This window comes from Mytilus trossulus, chromosome 4 (genome assembly GCF_036588685.1).
Source record: "Mytilus trossulus isolate FHL-02 chromosome 4, PNRI_Mtr1.1.1.hap1, whole genome shotgun sequence".
NCBI classification, from domain to species: domain Eukaryota; kingdom Metazoa; phylum Mollusca; class Bivalvia; order Mytilida; family Mytilidae; genus Mytilus; species Mytilus trossulus.
The window spans coordinates 847,799-868,071 of record NC_086376.1 but is presented as its reverse complement, the minus strand read 5'-3'; the positions used below and the strand labels follow the sequence as shown (position 1 = coordinate 868,071).

Sequence of the window (20,273 nt, the reverse complement as noted above, 5' to 3'; positions counted from 1 at the left end):
AAGAAATATTTTTTAGACTTCCTATTTAAGATAAAAAGTACTGGTATCAATTCTAATAGTTAATTTTTTTTTAGAAGTTTTTTTTAGATTTGCTATAAAAGAATAAAGTACTAGTATCAATTTTAATATTTATGATTTTTTCAAATATTTTAAAAAGCTAAATTTTAGAAACTTCTTATCAAAGTTAAGAATATCACTTTCTAAAAGGTACGTTTTGTATACATGTTTAAAAAGTCATAGTTGTAAAGAGATTTCTTATTGGACTGTATGTTTCTATATTTTTTCTAATCTTAATTTCTATACTTCTATTTTAATCTTTAAGACCGACAAAATGCAAAATAGCTACTGCCTTTTTTAAAACAATTAGATCTACTTGTTCTGACTGTCATTAGAGGCAAGGTCAAACTTCCGATATTTAGCATAATTTGTTTACAACAAAAATGACTTAGTGGGTCATTTAAAACTCATTTTTAATATATATATATGACGTTCTTCTTGAGCTTTGGGTACAAAGCCATGTTCTTATTCGAATAGAACATGAGTTGCACGTGATTGACGTCATGATTGCCTTTGAATTTGCAACGTCAGATGAATTTTTAACAACGCAAGACATCAAGGATATTTTTGTTGGTGTTGCTCGCAAGGAAATTAAATAAAAACATTCTAAAAGTAAGTTTAAATGTTTCTGTTCTTTTTTATTGATGAACTGCTGATTTTCTTAAAAGTTTTTGGTTCATCAAATCAAAATGGCGACATTTCGATCGACTACTATAGGTCCGCTTTAGAGTACAAAAGTTCAAAATATTCCTTTAATTAGAATCGAAATAATTCTCTCATGCCATGCTCTATATAAAAAAGAAGATGTGGCATGATTACCAATGAGAAAAATATCCACAAAAGACCAAAATGACACAGACATTATCAACTATAGTCACCGTACGACCTTCAACAATGAGCAAAGCACATACCGCATAGTCAGCTATAAAAGGCCCAGATAATTGTAAACATTTTATTCCTCGCTTATGCTCGGTATTAAGATATTAACAAAAACAATGCCTTCCCATGTTAAAAGGGACACAGAGCATGGCATGAAAGAATGATTTCTTAAGTTGAAAACTGTTTTAATTTATCTGGTACAAATGTAAGTGAATTTCCTTAACAAAAGATATAAAAGACACGGTGCATCTATGTTAACTAATGTAGTTATTGTCGTATACAAATATAAACATGACAAAGTTGGCTCGAATTCAAACTATAATTTGTGTTTTGTTTTACCATGCACGTATTACATTTTACGACCATGGTTTTAAAAAATATGAATAATAATCATTTACAGTTGGGTGAACAAAACTGTAGGCTGATCTTGGTGCAGCAGCAAAACGGGAAGTGGACTGGATGATGGCCTTCCACCCAGGTAAGTGATCTATTTTCTCGGTCACAACTAAACGTCAACCTTAACGTTATCAACATAACTACGCTCTACACAATAATATTTTTGATACCTAGGTATCACACTACAGTCAAAACCTCAAAAGGGACAAATATGTAGATGACGATATCTCCAAAGAAGATGAAAGTTTAACACTTGGCTTCCTTAGCAGATACATGACAACATCTAACCAAAACATTAAGAGCCAGGCATACAAGTACTTTTTCGTCCTAAACTCGATTACTCCGGCTCAGTTTGCCCCCCCCCCCCCCCCCCACACACACACTAAGAATATATCTCGAAGATAAAGATGGTTCAAAGGAGAGCTGATTGGTGTGCATTATTCAACAGGTATCGTTAAGCTATAGCAGTGTAGCCAACATGCTAAACACACTGAAATGTGGCAACAAAACACACTGAAATGCGGCAACAAAACACACTGAAATGTGGCAACAATTATATAAAAAGACGCATATTACGTTCACACCTGGTTTTGATCTACAAGATCAGACATCATCTTGTTGCTATACCAGAAAAATCATTCACACACCGTCAGACAATCCTTTCACCAAAGACTCGTACAGATTTTACATGGATGCCAGACTACGCTGCTAAGATCACTGGAAGATTGTCGTAAAGCCATAGTCATTGGTTTTTTTACACATATAGTTGCAGTTCTGATTGTTTAACTCATAACATTTTATTAGATAGATTGCTAACAGATGGTGTTTCCCCACATACTGTATCTATGTTAAAATTTTATATATTTCTGACAGAAGACATGAACACATTAAAGTCAACAGGTTTCTGAGTAGCTGGGCTGCCATCCGAAAGATGATACACAGGGCTCTATATTTGCCCTTTTTGTTCAATGTCCTTATAAATGATATCTTTGTTAAACCTAGTACCTTATACAGTTATGCTGAAGACAGTACTCTGTCTCAGTTTAGCAGTCTTGATTTTTGACATCATATCTGTATTATAAAACTAAGTCTCAAGTGCTGATTGATTGGTTCAAAGAAAATATAATGCAGGCAAATCCTGATAAATTTCAGGTTATTGCAGTAGGGAAAAGAAACCGTTTGCAAAAATTATGTTTCCAAATTCAGCAAAAATATTTTATCATGTGAAGAAACCGTCAAGTTACCAGAAATTGATAATGATACCAACTATATTTTATGCACATATTCTTAACTTGTGTAGAAAGGCATCACAAAAGCTGAATATTCTCAAGAAAATTGGATCCTATCTAACCATATTTAATAAACTTATGATCTTCCATACTTCGATTTTTAATATCTTTTATTTCTGGGCGTCACTGGTGAGTCTTGTGTGGACGAGGCGCGTTTTTGACGTATTGGTTTTAAACCTGATGCCTTTTGTTATCTTTTATTCATGTGTTTCTTCGTCTAATACGTTCTCCTTTTTATTTGTCACATGATTGTAGTCCTGTAATATTATGTTGTCGTTTCAATGTTATATTTGACATTGCAATTAAAGTGCGAGGTTTGGCATGCCACAAAACCAGAATCAACCCACAATTTTGTAATCTTTAAAAATGTCCCATACCGAGTCAGGAAAATGCCCATTGTTATATCATAGTTCGTTTCTGTGTGTGTAACATTTTAACGTTGTTTTTCCGTTGTGTAGTTTGTTTTCTCTTATATTTGAGTGTGAATTCACATTACTATAAGACGTGGCACGGTACTTTTCTATCCCAAATTCATGTATTTGGTTTTGATGTTATATTTGTTATTCTCATCGGATTTTGTCTACCGTTTCTGTGTGTGCTACATTTTAATGTTGTGTCGTTGTTCTCCTCTTATATTTAATGCGTTTCCCTCGGTTTTAGTTTGCTACCCCAATTTAGTTTTTTTGTCCATAGATTTACAAGTTTTGAACAGCGTTGTACTACTGTTGCCTTTATTAAGCAATCGTTTAATTTTTGCCGGTCTTTGTCTTGCTTTTTTTGTACAGATTTTTTTTAAAACACACTAAATACCCTTTTAGATACTGTAACATTTGGGAAATATCAGATAAGAACTACCTCATATGGAAATAAATATTTAAGCTTTTCTGTTGCTTCTTTACTGAATAGCCAGTTTACCTGACCATTTCAGGACCGAACATTACCAGCTTCACATATTTTAGAAGTCTTGCAGTGGAACCGTGAAACTGTTTCTACTCTGTCTCAGGCATATAATTTTTGGTACATTATATAATTAACGCTTTTTATGCTGCATTTGCAATTGAAATTTTGTTTTTACGTTTTAATTTATTTACTGAAAGTTTTTAGCTGCTTTTTTTAATGAATAATCCTGTATCAGTACTTTATATATATATATGTTTCTCACAAACATGTTTAACTCCGCCGCATTTTAGCGCCTGTCCCAAGTCAGGAGCCTCTGGCCTTTGTTAGTCTTGTATCATTTTAATTTTAGTTTCTTGGGTACAATTTGGAAATTAGTATGGCGTTCATTATTACTGAACTAGTATATATATATGTTTAGGGGCCAGCTGATGGACGCCTCCGGTGCGGGAATTTCTCGCTACACTGAAGACCTGTTGGTGACCTTCTGTCGGTGTTTTTTCTATGGTCGGGTTGTTGTCTCTTTGATACATTCCCCATTTCCATTCTCAATTTTACATATACGGAGGTGGCGGCCTTCGACTGTTGTCTGCTCTTTGGTATTTTTTTTTCTCTTTTACACATTCCCTATTTCCATTCTCAACTTTATTTTGAATATTTTACTGAATCACTATTAAAGCCTGTTTAGAGACATATAATATATCTGGTTCTTTAAAGGAACTGAAACCTGGCGGTAAAATAACGATACCGAAGTCAGAGGAAAGTCCCTACGAATTATTTCTTTTTGTAACTTTATATTTTAAAACTTGTTGTTGATATAAAAGGCCATGAATGCCCCAGTAATTGATTATCTTTATTCAGATGGAAGACTTGAAAACTTAAAGAATTCAAAGTCTTAGTGGTGTTCCTAGTAAATGGAGGAATATTCAGGACATATATATATACAGAATGTATATAGCAACACCCAAGTTACACCGTATGGTGGTGCGCTAACCCGAATAATCCAGTCGTTATATTCCGACTCACTATCGATCGCTACATTAACCTCGAGAGGACACTGACCGATAGAGGGCGCTGAATTATTCGAGTTAGTGGTGCGCCTGACAGAGGCGGAAATTACAGATTAGATCAACAGACCAACAGTCGAAACTAATTAGCGACATCAAGCGTCAAGAAGCGACAACAAGCGTCAACAAGCGACAAGAAGCGACAACAAGAATTATTTTAGCGACAACAAGCGTCAACAAGCGACAAGAAGCGACAACAAGAATTATTTTAGCGACAACAAGCGACAAGAAGACTATTTAGCGACAAGAAAACATTTTTTTTTTATTAGATATTAGATATTAGGTATAAAGAAATTTGTATGTAATGATACTCAGTGACAAAAAAAAAAGAAAAAAAAAAAGAGTCACTGAGGCCAGGGCTGGACTAATAGATAGACGAAGAAATGAAACATTTGTGAGGAAGAAAGAGATTGTGAAGTTTAAAGTAGTATATTGGTAGATGAAGAAATTAAACATTTGTGAAGAAGAAAGAGATTGAGCTTCTTTTTTTTTTTAACAGTTTGCATATCATCACGGCAATATTTTGTTTGTTGAAAGGATTTTTTTCATTATTAACATGATATTTAACGTTTTGGACAAATTTTTAGTCAAGTGGCTGATGTTCAGATTCAAAGTTATCAGTGAAAATTTGTTTAACTGATTTTCCAGCTTCTATTTCTGATCTAACTTGCGATTTAGTATCAGGTGATGTTCTGATATATATATTCTTGATTTGTCAGTTTAGCATTACCATGCTTGTTAACTACTTCAATAGGATAAGTTCCTATGAACTCTGCTATGGCTTTATTCATTGTTTCCAAAGAATGGCCTCGAACCAACTAATTCTTTTTTTGTAGAGCAAAGGAAATGCGCACTCTTTGAGATTGAAACAAAAAAAAAAGGTCAACTTTACTTTGAAGGATTTATTGAAACAAAAACATGAACTATGCTTTCCTTTCTAACAGCATAATTCATTGTTCTTGATAGGAACAACATTAGATGTGGCTTCACCCTAAGGTAATAACAGTACACACAATGTGGAACATCAAATGAGATTAACGACGCGCGTGTCCCCTGTTTTATTGCTACAATAAAACCCAATTAACACCTTTAACTTAGTACACGCGTCAGACTATACAATTACACGCGCCAGAATATACAATTATTGTAAATAGTGAACACCTGTTGAAAACTCAAGATTGTCATTAATTTCCTTTCATCTTCAATCAACATGATAAATATCGTTTAATGAGAAAATAAACAAATAAAAAGATGAAAACATTCACATTTCAATTTTCTTTTCCTCTTGTTTGATTACAGTTCTTTGTATTTCACAATTTGTGTCAATATTTTCAGGAAAATGATGCACAAATAATTCATTTTGCGATCTAAATATATATTGCTCGAAAATAGTTTAAAAGAAAAACAAATTATAAGATTAATAATATGTTCTAAAACACAAGGAAACGTAATCTCATAATACAATAATTAAGCGTAGTACTGGCTGTTATACATAATAGATGATAAAATAAATATGTAAATAATGTTTCATTTTTTTCTATCAATTTTAACTTTCTTGTCGCTAAAATTATTTTCTTTTGCATATTCTTTTAATATTTATTGCAATAATTAGATTTAATTAAAAAAAATATGTTTTCTTGTCGCTAAATAGTTTCTTGTCGCTTGTTGTCGCTAAAATAATCCTTGTTGTCGCTTCTTGTCGCTTGTTGACGCTTGTTGTCGCTGAAATTCTTGTTGTCGCTAATAAGGGAGATCGCGTTTCCGGATTGAATCAACTATTAGTATTTTATGTCCAGCCGCATCAACCGGAGGAGAAAATGAGCTCGAAGTTATGACATGTATATTGCTTTTATCTCTTATTTTTACCACTTCACATGTAAGCAAAATCATTTCGTTTCAATTAGTCACCTGTAACAGAATTTTTTAACGCTTTGATGAAGAATAAATCGATGAAATAAGAATCGAAAGGATGGAAAAATTTCCCGCCAAAATTATGGTTAGACGGTGTGCTTGTTTATTGGTAATTCCTAATAAATTTAGTTAATTTTTCGAGGAAGAATGGCCAATTTTTTAACCCCCTTCTTACAAATCTTAAGGTTTATTGTCATGAGTGGTGGATCGAGAAATTTTCTTTAATAAAAGGGGGGAGAAAAGGGCACTTCTTCTTCTCTTCTTCTTATGGTATCCAGTTATCCATCAGATTTTTGATGATTACTAACTGCTGCACATGCGTAGGATAATAATAAATAAATATTTACAAAATAAAGTGCCAAAAAAAAAATAAACAAATACTAACATGACATGTGTTAAAACTATTTACATAACTACTAGGTTTACTGTTCTATATTGTAGAGAACAGTAGGTGTTAACTGTTCTCTAAAAATATTTAAAGTGGGAGAAAGTACTACCTTTGGAGGTAGTACATTCCATTGTGTAATAGTATACGGAAAAAATGAATATTTGTAACAATCTTTAACTGTAAGTAAGTGTCTGTAAGTTTGTGTATGAAGTTGTCGGGTTCTATTGTCTGTTGGTATGAGTAATGTTGATGGTACAGCGACAATATGGTGTACAATTTTATAAAACATAAGTCTTGTTTTAAGTCTTCTTTGTTGTAGGGTAGGCCAATTTAAAGTATGGAGCATGTCTGTAACGCTACTGGTGTTATGATAACGATTACAGGCATATCTAGCAGCCCGACGTTGAACCATCTCAAGTTTATTGCATTGTTCAGCAGTATGAGGGTTCCAAACCGAACAAGCATATTCTAGTTTAGGACAAACGAGTGCTAGATATGCCTGAGACTTAATGTTTGTAATGGATGTTTTCAGATTTCTTTTTAGAAAGCCTAGGCTTTTATTAGCATTACCAATGATGTTGTTTGTATGCTGTGTCCATTTTAAATCTGATTGCAGTGTTACTCCAAGATATTTTGCGGAGGAGACAGATTCTAAAGTGTGGCCGTGAAGGATGTAGTCGTGTTTGATGGTATTTTTCTTGTTTGAGGCAGTGAGAACTGTACATTTGTCTGGATGGAAAGCCTTCAGCCAGTCTTCTTCCCACTTTGCAGCAGCATCAATATCTTCCTGAAGGCTATCACAATCTTTTTTAGATTTGATGCTTTTGTATATGATGCTGTCGTCTGCGAACAGTCTGAGTTTACTGGATTTCAAATATTCTGGTAGGTCGTTAATATATACCAGGAATAGAACTGGACCCAGAACTGTTCCCTGTGGGACACCAGAAGTTACTGGAGCAATGTCTGATGACTCTCCATCCAGGACAACTGTTTGTGTGCGGTTTGATAAGAAGGCAGAGATCCAGTTAAGTGTTTCATTTTGTATACCGTAGAAATGTAGTTTGTATAAGAGTCTTTGATGTGGGACTTTGTCAAACTTTGTCAAACTTTGACAAACTATCTTAGTATGTCTATTAGTTAGGTCCCTCTCTTGTGAGTTGTTATTCCCTACATAATCAACCAATTTTTTTCCAACTAAAAAGGGGGTGGTGGTGGTTAGAAAATTCTGGCTAGGATTAAAAACCTATTGGTGTAACATGGATTGATTAGACTTCGCCAAGGCCTTTGATAAGGTACCACATAACAGATTGCTACACAAAATGGACTACTACGGAGTAAGAGGTGTCCAACTCGAATGGATAAGACAGTTCCTGTCCAACAGAACCCAGTCTGTGATCCTTGAACCCACTCGACATGGTATCTGGAGTTCCACAGGGCACTGTGATGGGTCCCTTACTCTTTTTGGCATACATCAACGACTTCCCAGAAGCTACAACATCAAGTGCTAGACTGTTTGCCGATGACTGTCTACTCTACTGGCGCATCGGGAAACCAGAAGATGCAGACTTGCTGCAGAAAGATCTTTCCTTGCTGGAAAAATGGGAAAAAACAGTGGCAAATGTGCTTCCAACCAGTCATCTGTGTCTCTGGACAACGTCAACAACATCAGACATCCTACTCACTCCATGGACACAGATTAGAAACAATAGACAGTGGGAAATACCTTGGGCTCACCATCAGCAAAGATCTCACCTGGTCAAATCACATCAATCAGACCATAGGGAAAGCCTCCAAGACACTAAGATTCTTACGGAGGAATCTGGGTAGGTGTACTCCAGCAACAAAAGCTACAGCATACTGCACGTTAGTCAGACCAACCCTGGAATATGCTTCCCCAGTATGGGATCCCCACCAAATAACCATCATACGTGACATAGAGCAGGTACAGCGACGAGCAGCTCGCTTTGTCTACAGTTGCTACCAGGACAACTCTCCAGGATGTGTCACAAAGCTTCTGGACCAACTTCAATGGGAATCACTGCAGCACAGACGATGGAAACAGAGTCTTGTGCTGTGTTACAAGACTCAACACCAGATGATTGCCATTGATCCAGCTTAGTACTATACATCAGGTGACAGCAGAACCAGGGGCAACCACAAATTGAGAGAGACAAGAGTGAAGAGAGACGTCTACTATCACTCATTCTTCCCGAGAACAACAAGAGAGTGGAACAAACTCCCAGAATCAGTAGTGGAGTTTAGATCACTAGAGGACTTCAGGGCCAGAGTGAACACCATCCCCTGGACCCAACCTCACCTCAAATAGACAACAGGAGAACCAGTGTATATAGTTGTAATTAGCATATTTTATTGTAAATACCATCCAGATTTACCTGGACTTTTACTTTTGGCCAGAGAGGAGTGGCCTCCTGTCTGTTTGAGATGCGCCCTAGTCAATTACACTTTAATAGAGTTCGACTCGTAACCGGGAAGAAGAAGATTGATTGAACTGCAGCGACTTTCCCCAAATATACTATGTCTATAGCCTATGTCTGACATAGGCTATGACTTTATTTACACTGCAGCTATAAAGGAAAACATGATTTCCTCGATTCCATGATGGATATTATACGAAGAACGAGGAAATCCATGATGGACACTTGTTTCTATCAATTGGAAGACCGATGACATCCCATTAGTGGGACAACCATGATTCGGACAGCCCATTATTCCGACAACCCATTTGTTCTGCTTTAAACCAGTTTTTGTTGTATTTTGTAGGACTAAAATGATCACATGAAAATTTATTGACAAATCTTGTGCACTGGGGGTAAGGGGTACTCTAAGGGTAAATACAATGTATATCATCTGAAAGATAAACTTTGTATGAAGTGAATTTATGAAACAAAAAATTTGAGACTGAATTGAGAAATAAGGGTTTTAAGCAGAAAGGTTAACAAAGTAGTTGGGTACCTTCTTGTAATTATATGTTGATAGTGGGTCTTCCAATTTGTAGAAACAAATGCCTGTGACAAAAGTAAATGATCGTGACATGTCACCTGATGATGTCCACAAAGTCCACAATGACAGTCTTTTCGCAGGAATATTTAAGATTTCAAAATTAATTTCTGTACTGAAGTTTGCTTTCTCTTTTTGTGAGTGCAAATAAGATAAGCAACAAGGTTAAGGCCTGAGTGTAGAATTAAATAAAGATTTAAATTCTTATTTACTTATGACAAATTTATGTTATGATAACTAAATTATGTGTGCTGATAAACAATGATAAAACGAAAATTTTTAATGAAATTTCGTCAGTTGTTTGAACATTGAAATCCAGTTAACTTGGACTCATCAGCGAAAGGGTTACATGACCAGTTCAAATTATCACAAGTGTCAAAGATATTGAATACACATATCTAATATTCAATATGTCAAGAAATAAAAGTTCCTTCATAATATATCTTCTGGCTAGTCAGAAATCTGTCCTGGTCAACCTGAGAATCAATCTGCTGCTTGAACTATTGACATCATACAACAATCACTTTTCTATTGTAATGTCAGATATTTTGTAGTAATACATGTATGGCAGTATGGTGTCAAAACTTTACAGGAACCTTTGTGATGCCCAGTTGTGTTATGACAGACACATAGCAGTAAGGTGTATACATTGTACATTTATAAGTTCCAAATGGAAAAATATATATTTGGTCCTGTTGATTTTTCCTGTTAAAGAAAAAAAATCAAGAATCATCAATTTGGTCCTGTAATTGCCAAACCTCAATTGCAATGACTGCTTTCATTGATTTTTGAGATGTGGAAATCTATATAAATAAAAAAAATAGTACTAGTCCGGTCCTTCTGTCCAAAATTCAGATTGCTGTTGCTAAATCTGAACTGTCTTCAAATCAACTGGTTAATAAAAGAGCAAATAATTCGGTTTAAAGTTTAATAAACCAATGCAATTTTAATGAAAGAAATTTTTATTCTAAAGCAAGTTTTGATATTCACTTGGTGTTTTAAGGGAGCTTGCTTCTCAGTTTCAAAGTAATTAACTTTTCAAAACACTAGTTTTTATTGATAGGGGACTAATAAAGGAATCTAAAAAGCACAAAAAATATATAGGTCACCGTGCTTGTTTTTGAGATATTAGCCTTTGAAATTTTGGCGTGAAAATATTCTCTCTTGACTTTTCATAGCTTTATCATTGACAAGTTTAAGTTCTCAAAAACTTAAAAAATAATTAAAATTTTATAAGACTTTAACTGATGGTTTATCATTATACATGTAAAAGATTAACAAAAAGAAAAACGGGGGTCACAGGGTAAATTTTTTCAAGACATTCAAATGGATAAAACGAGAGGATTCCGAAAATCTGACAAAAAATCCACAACATGACAAGTCAGCTTCCTTAATGTCTTCATGATTGCTTTGTTTCAGGGGGAAATGTTATATAAGAAATTGACAGTCGTTGATTCCAGTTGCCACAATATAGTACTTTAAATTTGGTGTTCAGATATTTAAACTTAATGGATACATACACGACTCATTTGACGGTATCTCAAGAATGATGGTATCTTCCTTATACAGTTTGGCGATACATAAAGTGGGGCAGTATGTTGGATGTGCCTCATTAGAAACTGTCAACCCACCCTTTGATGAACAGACACTTAAGCTGGTAAATATAAAGGACTTTTTCTAGTTTATTTTGTTATTTATTTCAAGTGTAATAGAATTGAATTTATAGTTTTATACTGTAAAATTTTGAGATTTTCAAGCCAACTTCATGGCTATTATACTTATTTGTGTCGATTGATTTATATAAGGTAAGACCCAAGTAAAACAAATTAACAATTACATATATTTGTTCTGAACCATATGAGTATTTCATAGCATAATGGATGTGTTCATGACCCTATGTGTATACTACATGTACATACTAGTATGGTCTGACCATACATGTACATGTCTGGCCTGCGTTTTTCAACATGCGGTATGTATCATTCTCCGAGGTAACATTATATGTTATTCAGGTCTCGACAGGGTATATACTGTGACATTCCCGGCTTAGAGTTTATATCCCCTGAGCCGAAGGCGAAGGGGATATAAGCCCTAAGCCGGGAATGTCACAGTATATACCCTTTCTGAGACCTGAATTACACATATATTACGGATTACCCCTGACTTAATGTTATTTTCCAGTGCAGGTTTTTGTTCACAACACATATATAATAGGGTTAAAACCCTAATATATTCGGCATACGTGAAGGATTTTCTAATTTGCTGTGATCATAATTTTATCGTGTATGTAATAATTTATAATAACACTTTTAACATTAAATTTAAGTATTAAAAGTGTAAATTGCGTGATACATTTGTATCGTATCAAAAATATATTATTGTCTGAAGCACATCATTATTTCCCTCTGCGAGCCTCTGACAGTCTGATAGCTTTTGACAACGTCACATAGTAACCAGTGTTATGATGACGTTTCTGAGGTTCCAATTGGAGATAAAAACGTCATATATACCCCGGCAGTTTCCTGAATATACACTGACATCTCTGTGTTGTTATCCAATCACAAACCTCGACACATTTGTAATCCGTAATATAAATTAATAGTATGTAAAAATGTGACCCATTCTATTTCAAACAGAATGTAATCATTATGACATGATGAATGAAATGTAAATTTTATTTGAAAGTGGAATTTTTATTTTGTATAAAGCATGGTTATTATAGTGTTTTCGTAATTTATCATTATGCAACGATTTTGACTTTTGAATATCAATTCAAACAATGTCTAAAAGAAGTGTTAAGCAAGAAGTAAATAGTTTAAATTACAGACATTTAGGGCATTGTGTGGGTCTGACAGAGTTAGGGATACACTGGAAGTAAAATATAAAAGTTATTAAAAGAACAAACAGCTCAAATCCAAAGGAATGAAATATATTCAAAAATAAATTCAGTTACACAATATCACCATGTTTGAAAACATTGATGTACAACAAAACCATGGAGAAAAAATCATTTTCTTGACAAGGGTCTGGAAGGATGATTAGGAAAAAACTTAAATTAATGGATTAAATGTCTTCTAGAGTTTCAATGATTGTTAATTTTCTTATTTAAAGTTAGCCAGTGAAGCATTTCCCAAAGACGAGGAACATGTCAAGTTACTTACAGAACTAGTCAGTAACGGCAACACTTCAAACAGTATAAATTCAGAATGGCACAAGGGGGCATCCTTTTATCAGAAAGGACATGTACAAAACATCAGACAAGTAGGTAAGTATTGTACAAATACTGGTATATATAGATATATGGATATATATATATGTAAGTATAAATTTCAATATGATTAAAACAAGATATATCACACTTTATTTCGATAGAATTGTCTGTTAGGGTGAAAATATCCATAAGGGGTCAAGTTCAGCAAAAAAAATCCTGAGAATAAACAAATTAAAAATTATGAAAATTTGTTTTAGGGTATTTTGATTTTGTAGATTTGATATATATATATCTTTTGATTAGGTAGTTGTACATACCATATGTACAAATGTAAGTCAAAAGTAAGTCAGAAGTATCAAATTGAACTCCATGAAAAAGAGTGAAGAAATTTTATAATATATAGGAAGATGTGGTGTTAGTGCCAATGGCAATGAGACAACTCTCCATCCAAATAACAATTTAAAAAAAGTTAACCATTATAGGTCAAAGTACGGCCTTCAACACGGAGCCTTGGCTCACACCGAACAACAAGCTGTAAAGGGCCCAAAAATTACTAGTGTAAAACCATTTAAATGGGAAAACCAATATTATATATTATTAATTAACTGGAGCTTATTTGACTAAATACGAGTAAAACTGCCAAATCGATAATTTTGTCCTATAAGGCCAATACGGATTTTTCCGTATTGGCCCGGGTTTAGCAAGCCCAATATTAGCATATTCGATTAGCTCTAGACTAATCGGTTGAAATCCCGATAACTCTAGAGTAACTGAAAGTAAACAGTTGTTTTGAAGACGCAGTTGTCATTTAGTTATCTTCAACATGCTGAAAATGTCAGTATGGCAAACATTTCTGGCGAAAGACGGTCACATTCATTTAAAAGATATTTTGAAGGCAGACGATAGAACTGTTTCAGGTTTGGGGAACGAGTAGATTATCACAAAGTTCATTTCTTGACGACCTTATAATTTCACGATTGTACACATCGATTTTAAATTAGTTTCTGCGTAACACATGCAATGGCAGTACCTTTCCAATTACTATTTATGTGTTGCGTCTAAATTTAAGTTGTAACACTTTATAGTGACTGAAAAGGGTAGAAAAATTCATCAGATGAGAAAATGCTGAAGACACCTGCATCTAATAAAAAGAAACAAACTGAGATTTGGATAGTTCCACTTCAAGGTAAAAATATTTATCTCTTTTGAAATGAAATTAAAAAAATATTGTAACACTTTAGTTTATTAATAAAGATATTATTACGTGTATTTACGTGTGTTGGACTGGTTAATTAATAAAGGTATCATTGCGTAACAATTTTCATATTGGCTTAGTTATAGGTCCTCGGGCAGCCATATTGGCCTTCGGCTTCGCCTCAGGCCAATATGGTACCCTCGGACCTATAACTAAGCCAATATGAAAATTGTTACGCAATAATACCATATTATTAATCTGATTGAAGGTTTCATGATTGGTGCCTCTGTGAAAAGTAGCTATGATCAACATCACGCCATTGCAAAAGTGGTCTTGACATTTGAAAGGCATAGAATAACATCTACCAAGTGTTCAATCTGCAAGGATATGATTTGGTGTTCACATGTTGTGGCAGTCATCCTCAAAAGAATTAGAAGTCCAGATAAAGTGAGTATATTTAAATTTGATTATTTCAGCTCACTTGGCATAAATTTCATTAACATGCAATGTTTTGGCTGGAAGTTTTTGACAGTTGAGTAATTTATGGGATAAGATTGCTTTCAAGCAATCTGTAGACTTATACCGTTGGCTCAGAGCATTGGCGTCATTTAACATTAAGGAACATCTCAGATTCTTATGATTGTCTTGCTTTAAAAGTTAAAAACCAACAAAGGGGATTGAACTTAAACAACTTTCCTATAATATTCTTTTCATAATCTTCATGGTTGATTATTCCCTTGACTTATATGCGTGTTTTTAAAAACACAGAAACTCAGAATTAAGCAGTATTTATAATATTTAGTGTTTTTATAAATTAAGAAACACGTTGGAGGGAATTCCCAGTTTTGATTAAACGCAAGAGTTCTCTGAATTCCGATAAATCTATTTCTGTCATATAAGAACTGAAGTGGAGTTTTCTCATATGTTACTGTTATGAAACTGATATTTGAGATTGTAATTCCATAAAGAATTAGAGAACCATCAAGGTCGTTTAATTAACATTTAATATACGTTCTTGCTTCAGGGTTTGTTTTGGAAATTGTGCACATGCGTATAGTTTTCTTGACTTCAAGGGGCTTTAGATTCAATGGTTGCTCTGGATTCCCCACTCAATTTACTAATTTATAACTCATGGGATCTTTTCTATGTATGTCTGCTATTGAAGGTTATTGTTGTTGCATAATTTTATATCATATGCATCCTTTAAATTAAAATGAATGTACTCCACATCGTAGAACACCCCTTCAGGCGAAATGGAGTAAGTTCCGTGAATTCTGAATCAAACAACTCGTCGAGTATTAGCTGGTTCTGTCAATAAAGGTCGTATTATATTAAAAACTATTGCAATTTAAACCGATAAATGTGTACAGAAAAGACTCATGATCACTGACCCAAAGGAAATTAAATATTTAAAGGGGAAGGGATGCGGTTCCTCCTAGAATTAACGTAGTAAAATAGGTGATAAAATACGAAGTGAAAATACCTTCTCTCACTCTGAGTCTCAGTGAAGGCTGTGGAAAGTAAACTTGGAATTGATAGTACAAAAATTAAATGCAATAGGCCTAATTACATTGTTCATACACTTTTACCCGGGATTGGCTATTTTGTAACTATTTTACATGTGCAGTTGAATTAGTTTTGAAAATAATATTATCCAGCTACATTGTACATGTACATGTGTCAATGAAACAACGGCAATCGTATCCCTCAGAGCAATCTGCTCTTTGATTCTTTAGAACCTCTAGATAAAGTATGTTGTAAATGTGTGAAACAGAAAATTGACAAGTTTGTTTTGAATTGATACAATAAGTTCCTTAAAGTTATAAATATGATACCTCAGATTTTAAAAACATGTTAAATATTTTTTATTTTCTTGAAAGGGAAACTTTTACTATGAAGCTATCTGTACTTAGACTTTTAATGCCCCTGCGGTAGCAAAGGGGGCATTAGGTTTTACTCTTATCTATTTATCTGTACATCAGGTTGTCGGTAAGTCCCAAAATTGGTTTTCTATCTCTCATCTCTAGTTTGCCTCAACCAAATGTTATGAAACTTATACATAATGCTTAAGACAACAAAACATAGATCAAATTTTAATGTAGGTGGCATCTCTTTAACCTTTCTAGAGTTATGTCCCTTACAAATATAAAAAATGCTGGATTTTCCATTTCCGTTCTTTAACTTAAGTTTGACGCAACCAAAAAATATGACATGAAAATTATAAAGAATGCATATTACCACAAAATTCAGATCCAGTATGAATTTTGGTTATATCACATTTATTTATATACCTTTATAACATTATGTGCAAATAGGGACATCATATGTCTGACCTGTCATATGGACACATTCCCTATTTATTTTGCCAAGAAATTTCTCAAATTTCTCTTATTTTACTCTTTCTCACTGACAGCTTTTTAATATGCAGTCACTTTAACCATGACCTTTCATTTAAAATTTTCAACCACAAGCACTAAACCTGTTCACAGGACTTAACTGCATATGAATTGGTTGAAGTTTCAGTTTTCTTCCCAGAATTTTCAAATAGCACCATGGAAATTAACATGATACTGGTTTTCAAAAATTACTAGCACCATAGCCCCATCTCACCCTATTTTAAAATCATCCAAGATATAAACATGGTAGAAAATATAGCTTCAGTGTAACACAGTGCTTTAACGCCCAGGGAGAACACTGGACCGTTCAATAATTTCTTTAACATCATGATTACCTGGTACAATTTTGATATAGCTCTTAGTGTTAAAGGATTAAACACCATTTGAAAGGAATTTATTGGTGTATAAACTCAACCAATTCACTCACAACTCACAAACAAATGATATGTTTGTGAGTGACTTGCCACTTGGTCCAAAAATTGGAAATAGGGAATATATGTTTCCACACTCCTTACCTTTATCACACGTTAATTGTATAGTGTTTGGTCAACGTTGTCTATCGAAAAATAACCAACGTCAAGATCAACTACCAGAAGTCCTCTCGACCAATCATATCAACGTATTCCCTAATATGCAAATCATATAAGAATTAAACTAGACTGTTTGACAATTGTGATGATATTTTTTAGGTACCTGTTCATGCCCCTCTGACAGATACACTTCTGACACTAACAAGAGAACAGCTGCAAAAACTGTTACAATATGCCATAAACCAAAGTCCAGGGGATATATTGTGCCAGATATTTGAGCATATTGGTAAGCTAAAAATAAATATGATATGTCACGTATGTATTATATATATTTCATTTTATTTGCTACTACATAAATTCAGGAATAATTGTGAAAAATGGAACAGGGTTATGATCGCAATAAGTTAGACTCGCATTTTGGATTTTTTTTAAAGAATCAAACAGGATTTTTCTGAATATTGTAAAAATTAAAATCACATTTTAGTGTTTAGTTTAAACGTATTTTATTGTCCAAAAACATTGACAATATGATTAGATGCAAGTTTTGAAACTTAAGAATGTTTTAGTGTATATGTATATGAAAATCAAAAAATTATGTGAATACTATGATTGATGCTAGCTTTTATTTTTATTTTTCAGATAAAATTAAGAATCCTAGATCTCTAATTAGTCGTATTCAAGGATATCCTGACCCGACTCTTGGAATAGGGGAAGATGAGCAAAATACTGATCAATTACTGCTCAAAAAAATAAGAAAGAACTTAGATCATGATTTAGTTTATACTGATAACTATGAAAGGTATGTGAAATATTCATTGGTTTCTTTAGATACAGTGCAATTGAAAAGATCATGTTTCAAAACTCCATACACTGCAATTATTCACAGTGCCATACCAAGAAACTTGGATATTCCTCCCTAAATGCATGTAGATAATTGGAGGAGTGTCCTATGACTACTGCTTAAACCGCTACCTTTTGATATTTGGATATAGGGACATCTCCTCCAACACAGTGTCTCATTGTGTCACATCAGGTAAATAATTCTCCTGATCCTTCTTATAGATCTAGAAAGTGCAGGAAGCAAAAATGATCGACAGGACATGATCAACAAATCAACATATCAGCTGGACACAAACTACATCACGGTTAACATGACTAAAATAATCAGTTTACTCTATTCTAATATTATACGTTATTTTTGAAGGAACTATTTGGAATATCCTCATTGCATTGTCTTAATTTTATGGCAATTGACAGTTATCATGAACAATAGAGCTTCTTAGAGCTTTAATTCATGAATGCCATGTATTTACGGACAGGTGATCATGAACGATAGAGCCTCTTAGAGCTTTAACTTATGAATGCCATGTATTTACAGACAGGTGATCATGAAAGATAGAACCTCTTAGAGCTTTAACTTATGAATACATGCATTTAGAGACAGGTGATCGTGAACAATAGAGCCTCTTAGAGCTTTATTTTATGAATGCCATGTATTTACAGACAGGTGATCATGAAAGATAGAGCCTCTTAGAGCTTTAACTTATTAATGCCATGTATTTACAGACAGGTGATCATGAAAGATAGAGCCTCTTAGAGCTTTAATTTATGAATGCCATGTATTTACAGACAGGTGATCATGAACGATAGAGCCTCTTAGAGCTTTAACTTATGAATGCCATGTTTTTACAGACAGGTGATCATGAAAGATAGAGCCTCTTAGAGCTTTAATTTATGAATGCCATGTATTTACAGACAGGTGATCATGAAAGATAGGGCCTCTTAGAGCTTTAACTTATGAATGCCATGTATTTACAGACAGGTGATCATGAAAGATAGAGCCTCTTTAAGCTTTAACTTATGAATACATGTATTTAGAGACAGGTGATCGTGAACAATAGAGCCTCTTAGAGCTTTAACTTATAAATGCCATGTATTTACAGTAAGTTGCAGAGTACCAGTTTGTCAGATCAAGTCCAATTTATGGCCTCAGACAATCTCACACTAAAAGAAAAAAATTTGAAGACAGCAATATCCTTGTTACGAATTAAAGATGTCGATATGGCAGGAAGGATACTTATACAGATAGCCCAGGCCTTATTTGAAGGTATGTTTTAACTTCTACAGATAGCCCAGGCGCTATTTGAAGGTATGTTTTAACTTCTACAGATAGCCCAGGCGTTATTTGAAGGTATGTTTTAACTTCTACAGATAGCCCAGGCGCTATTTGAAGGTATGTTTTAACTTCTACAGATAGCCCAGGCGCTATTTGAAGGTATGTTTTAACTTCTACAGATAGCCCAGGCGTTATTTGAAGGTATATGTTTTAAGATAGAAACTTCAGGTTATATGTGATATTGACAATATTAATTGACTTTACTATACATTTTTGAAAACTAGTCAAATCTTTTGTCAGATAGTGTTAATAATCCTGCCTAATATTAAATTTTCATCACATGTTTTTGAAGAACAACAAATCAGAAATTCCTCAAATTTTGTACCAATCTTTATTTGAACATACCATATCTGAATTTTTTTTATAACATCCATTGCCCATCATCGTCCTGTTAACTGAATACTTGTATGTTCTAACACATAATGACCATAGATATCAGAGGAAATGGTATTAGAGACAATGAGACAACTCTCCATCTAAGTCACAATTTGAAAGTGTAAACCATTGTTGGTCAAAGTATGGCCTTGTATGTAATTTTTGTCACATTTTTCTCAGGATCTACAAATCAAAGCTTCTTGAACTTTGGTATCATGCTTTGTATCATACATATAATTGAGGTGGATAACTATTTGCTGCTAGTTCATCTTGTAATTCAGTCTGCCATGAGAGCCTCTATGCTATCATCCTTCATCCTTGTCATTTGGTAGGCATTAACTTGAGAAAACTATAAGAAAAGAGACAAGTGTTTTAGGAATGCGTTACTGTTTGATTTCTATTTATATGCCCATGCTATGATAGTACTGACCATTATGTTTTCTGGTCTGTAAGTCCATCTGTTTGGCATGTATAAAAATAGTTGTACA

The 20,273-nt window shown here is 33.9% G+C and overlaps 1 protein-coding gene across 1 annotated transcript in view; it reads left to right on the top strand.

The window, feature by feature from the left end:
- The first annotated feature begins 6,357 nt into the window (after positions 1–6,357).
- LOC134714359 (uncharacterized) overlaps positions 6,358–20,273 on the top strand; it is a 41,031-nt gene continuing 27,115 nt past the window's right edge. Inside the window, exons 1-7 of the mRNA XM_063575599.1 lie at positions 6,358–6,461; positions 11,322–11,559; positions 13,014–13,167; positions 14,577–14,755; positions 17,394–17,520; positions 17,874–18,033; positions 19,178–19,341. Coding sequence (XP_063431669.1) covers positions 11,449–11,559; positions 13,014–13,167; positions 14,577–14,755; positions 17,394–17,520; positions 17,874–18,033; positions 19,178–19,341 — 895 coding nt within the window. The 5' untranslated portion in view covers positions 6,358–6,461; positions 11,322–11,448. The remainder of the gene's footprint in view (positions 6,462–11,321; positions 11,560–13,013; positions 13,168–14,576; positions 14,756–17,393; positions 17,521–17,873; positions 18,034–19,177; positions 19,342–20,273) is intronic.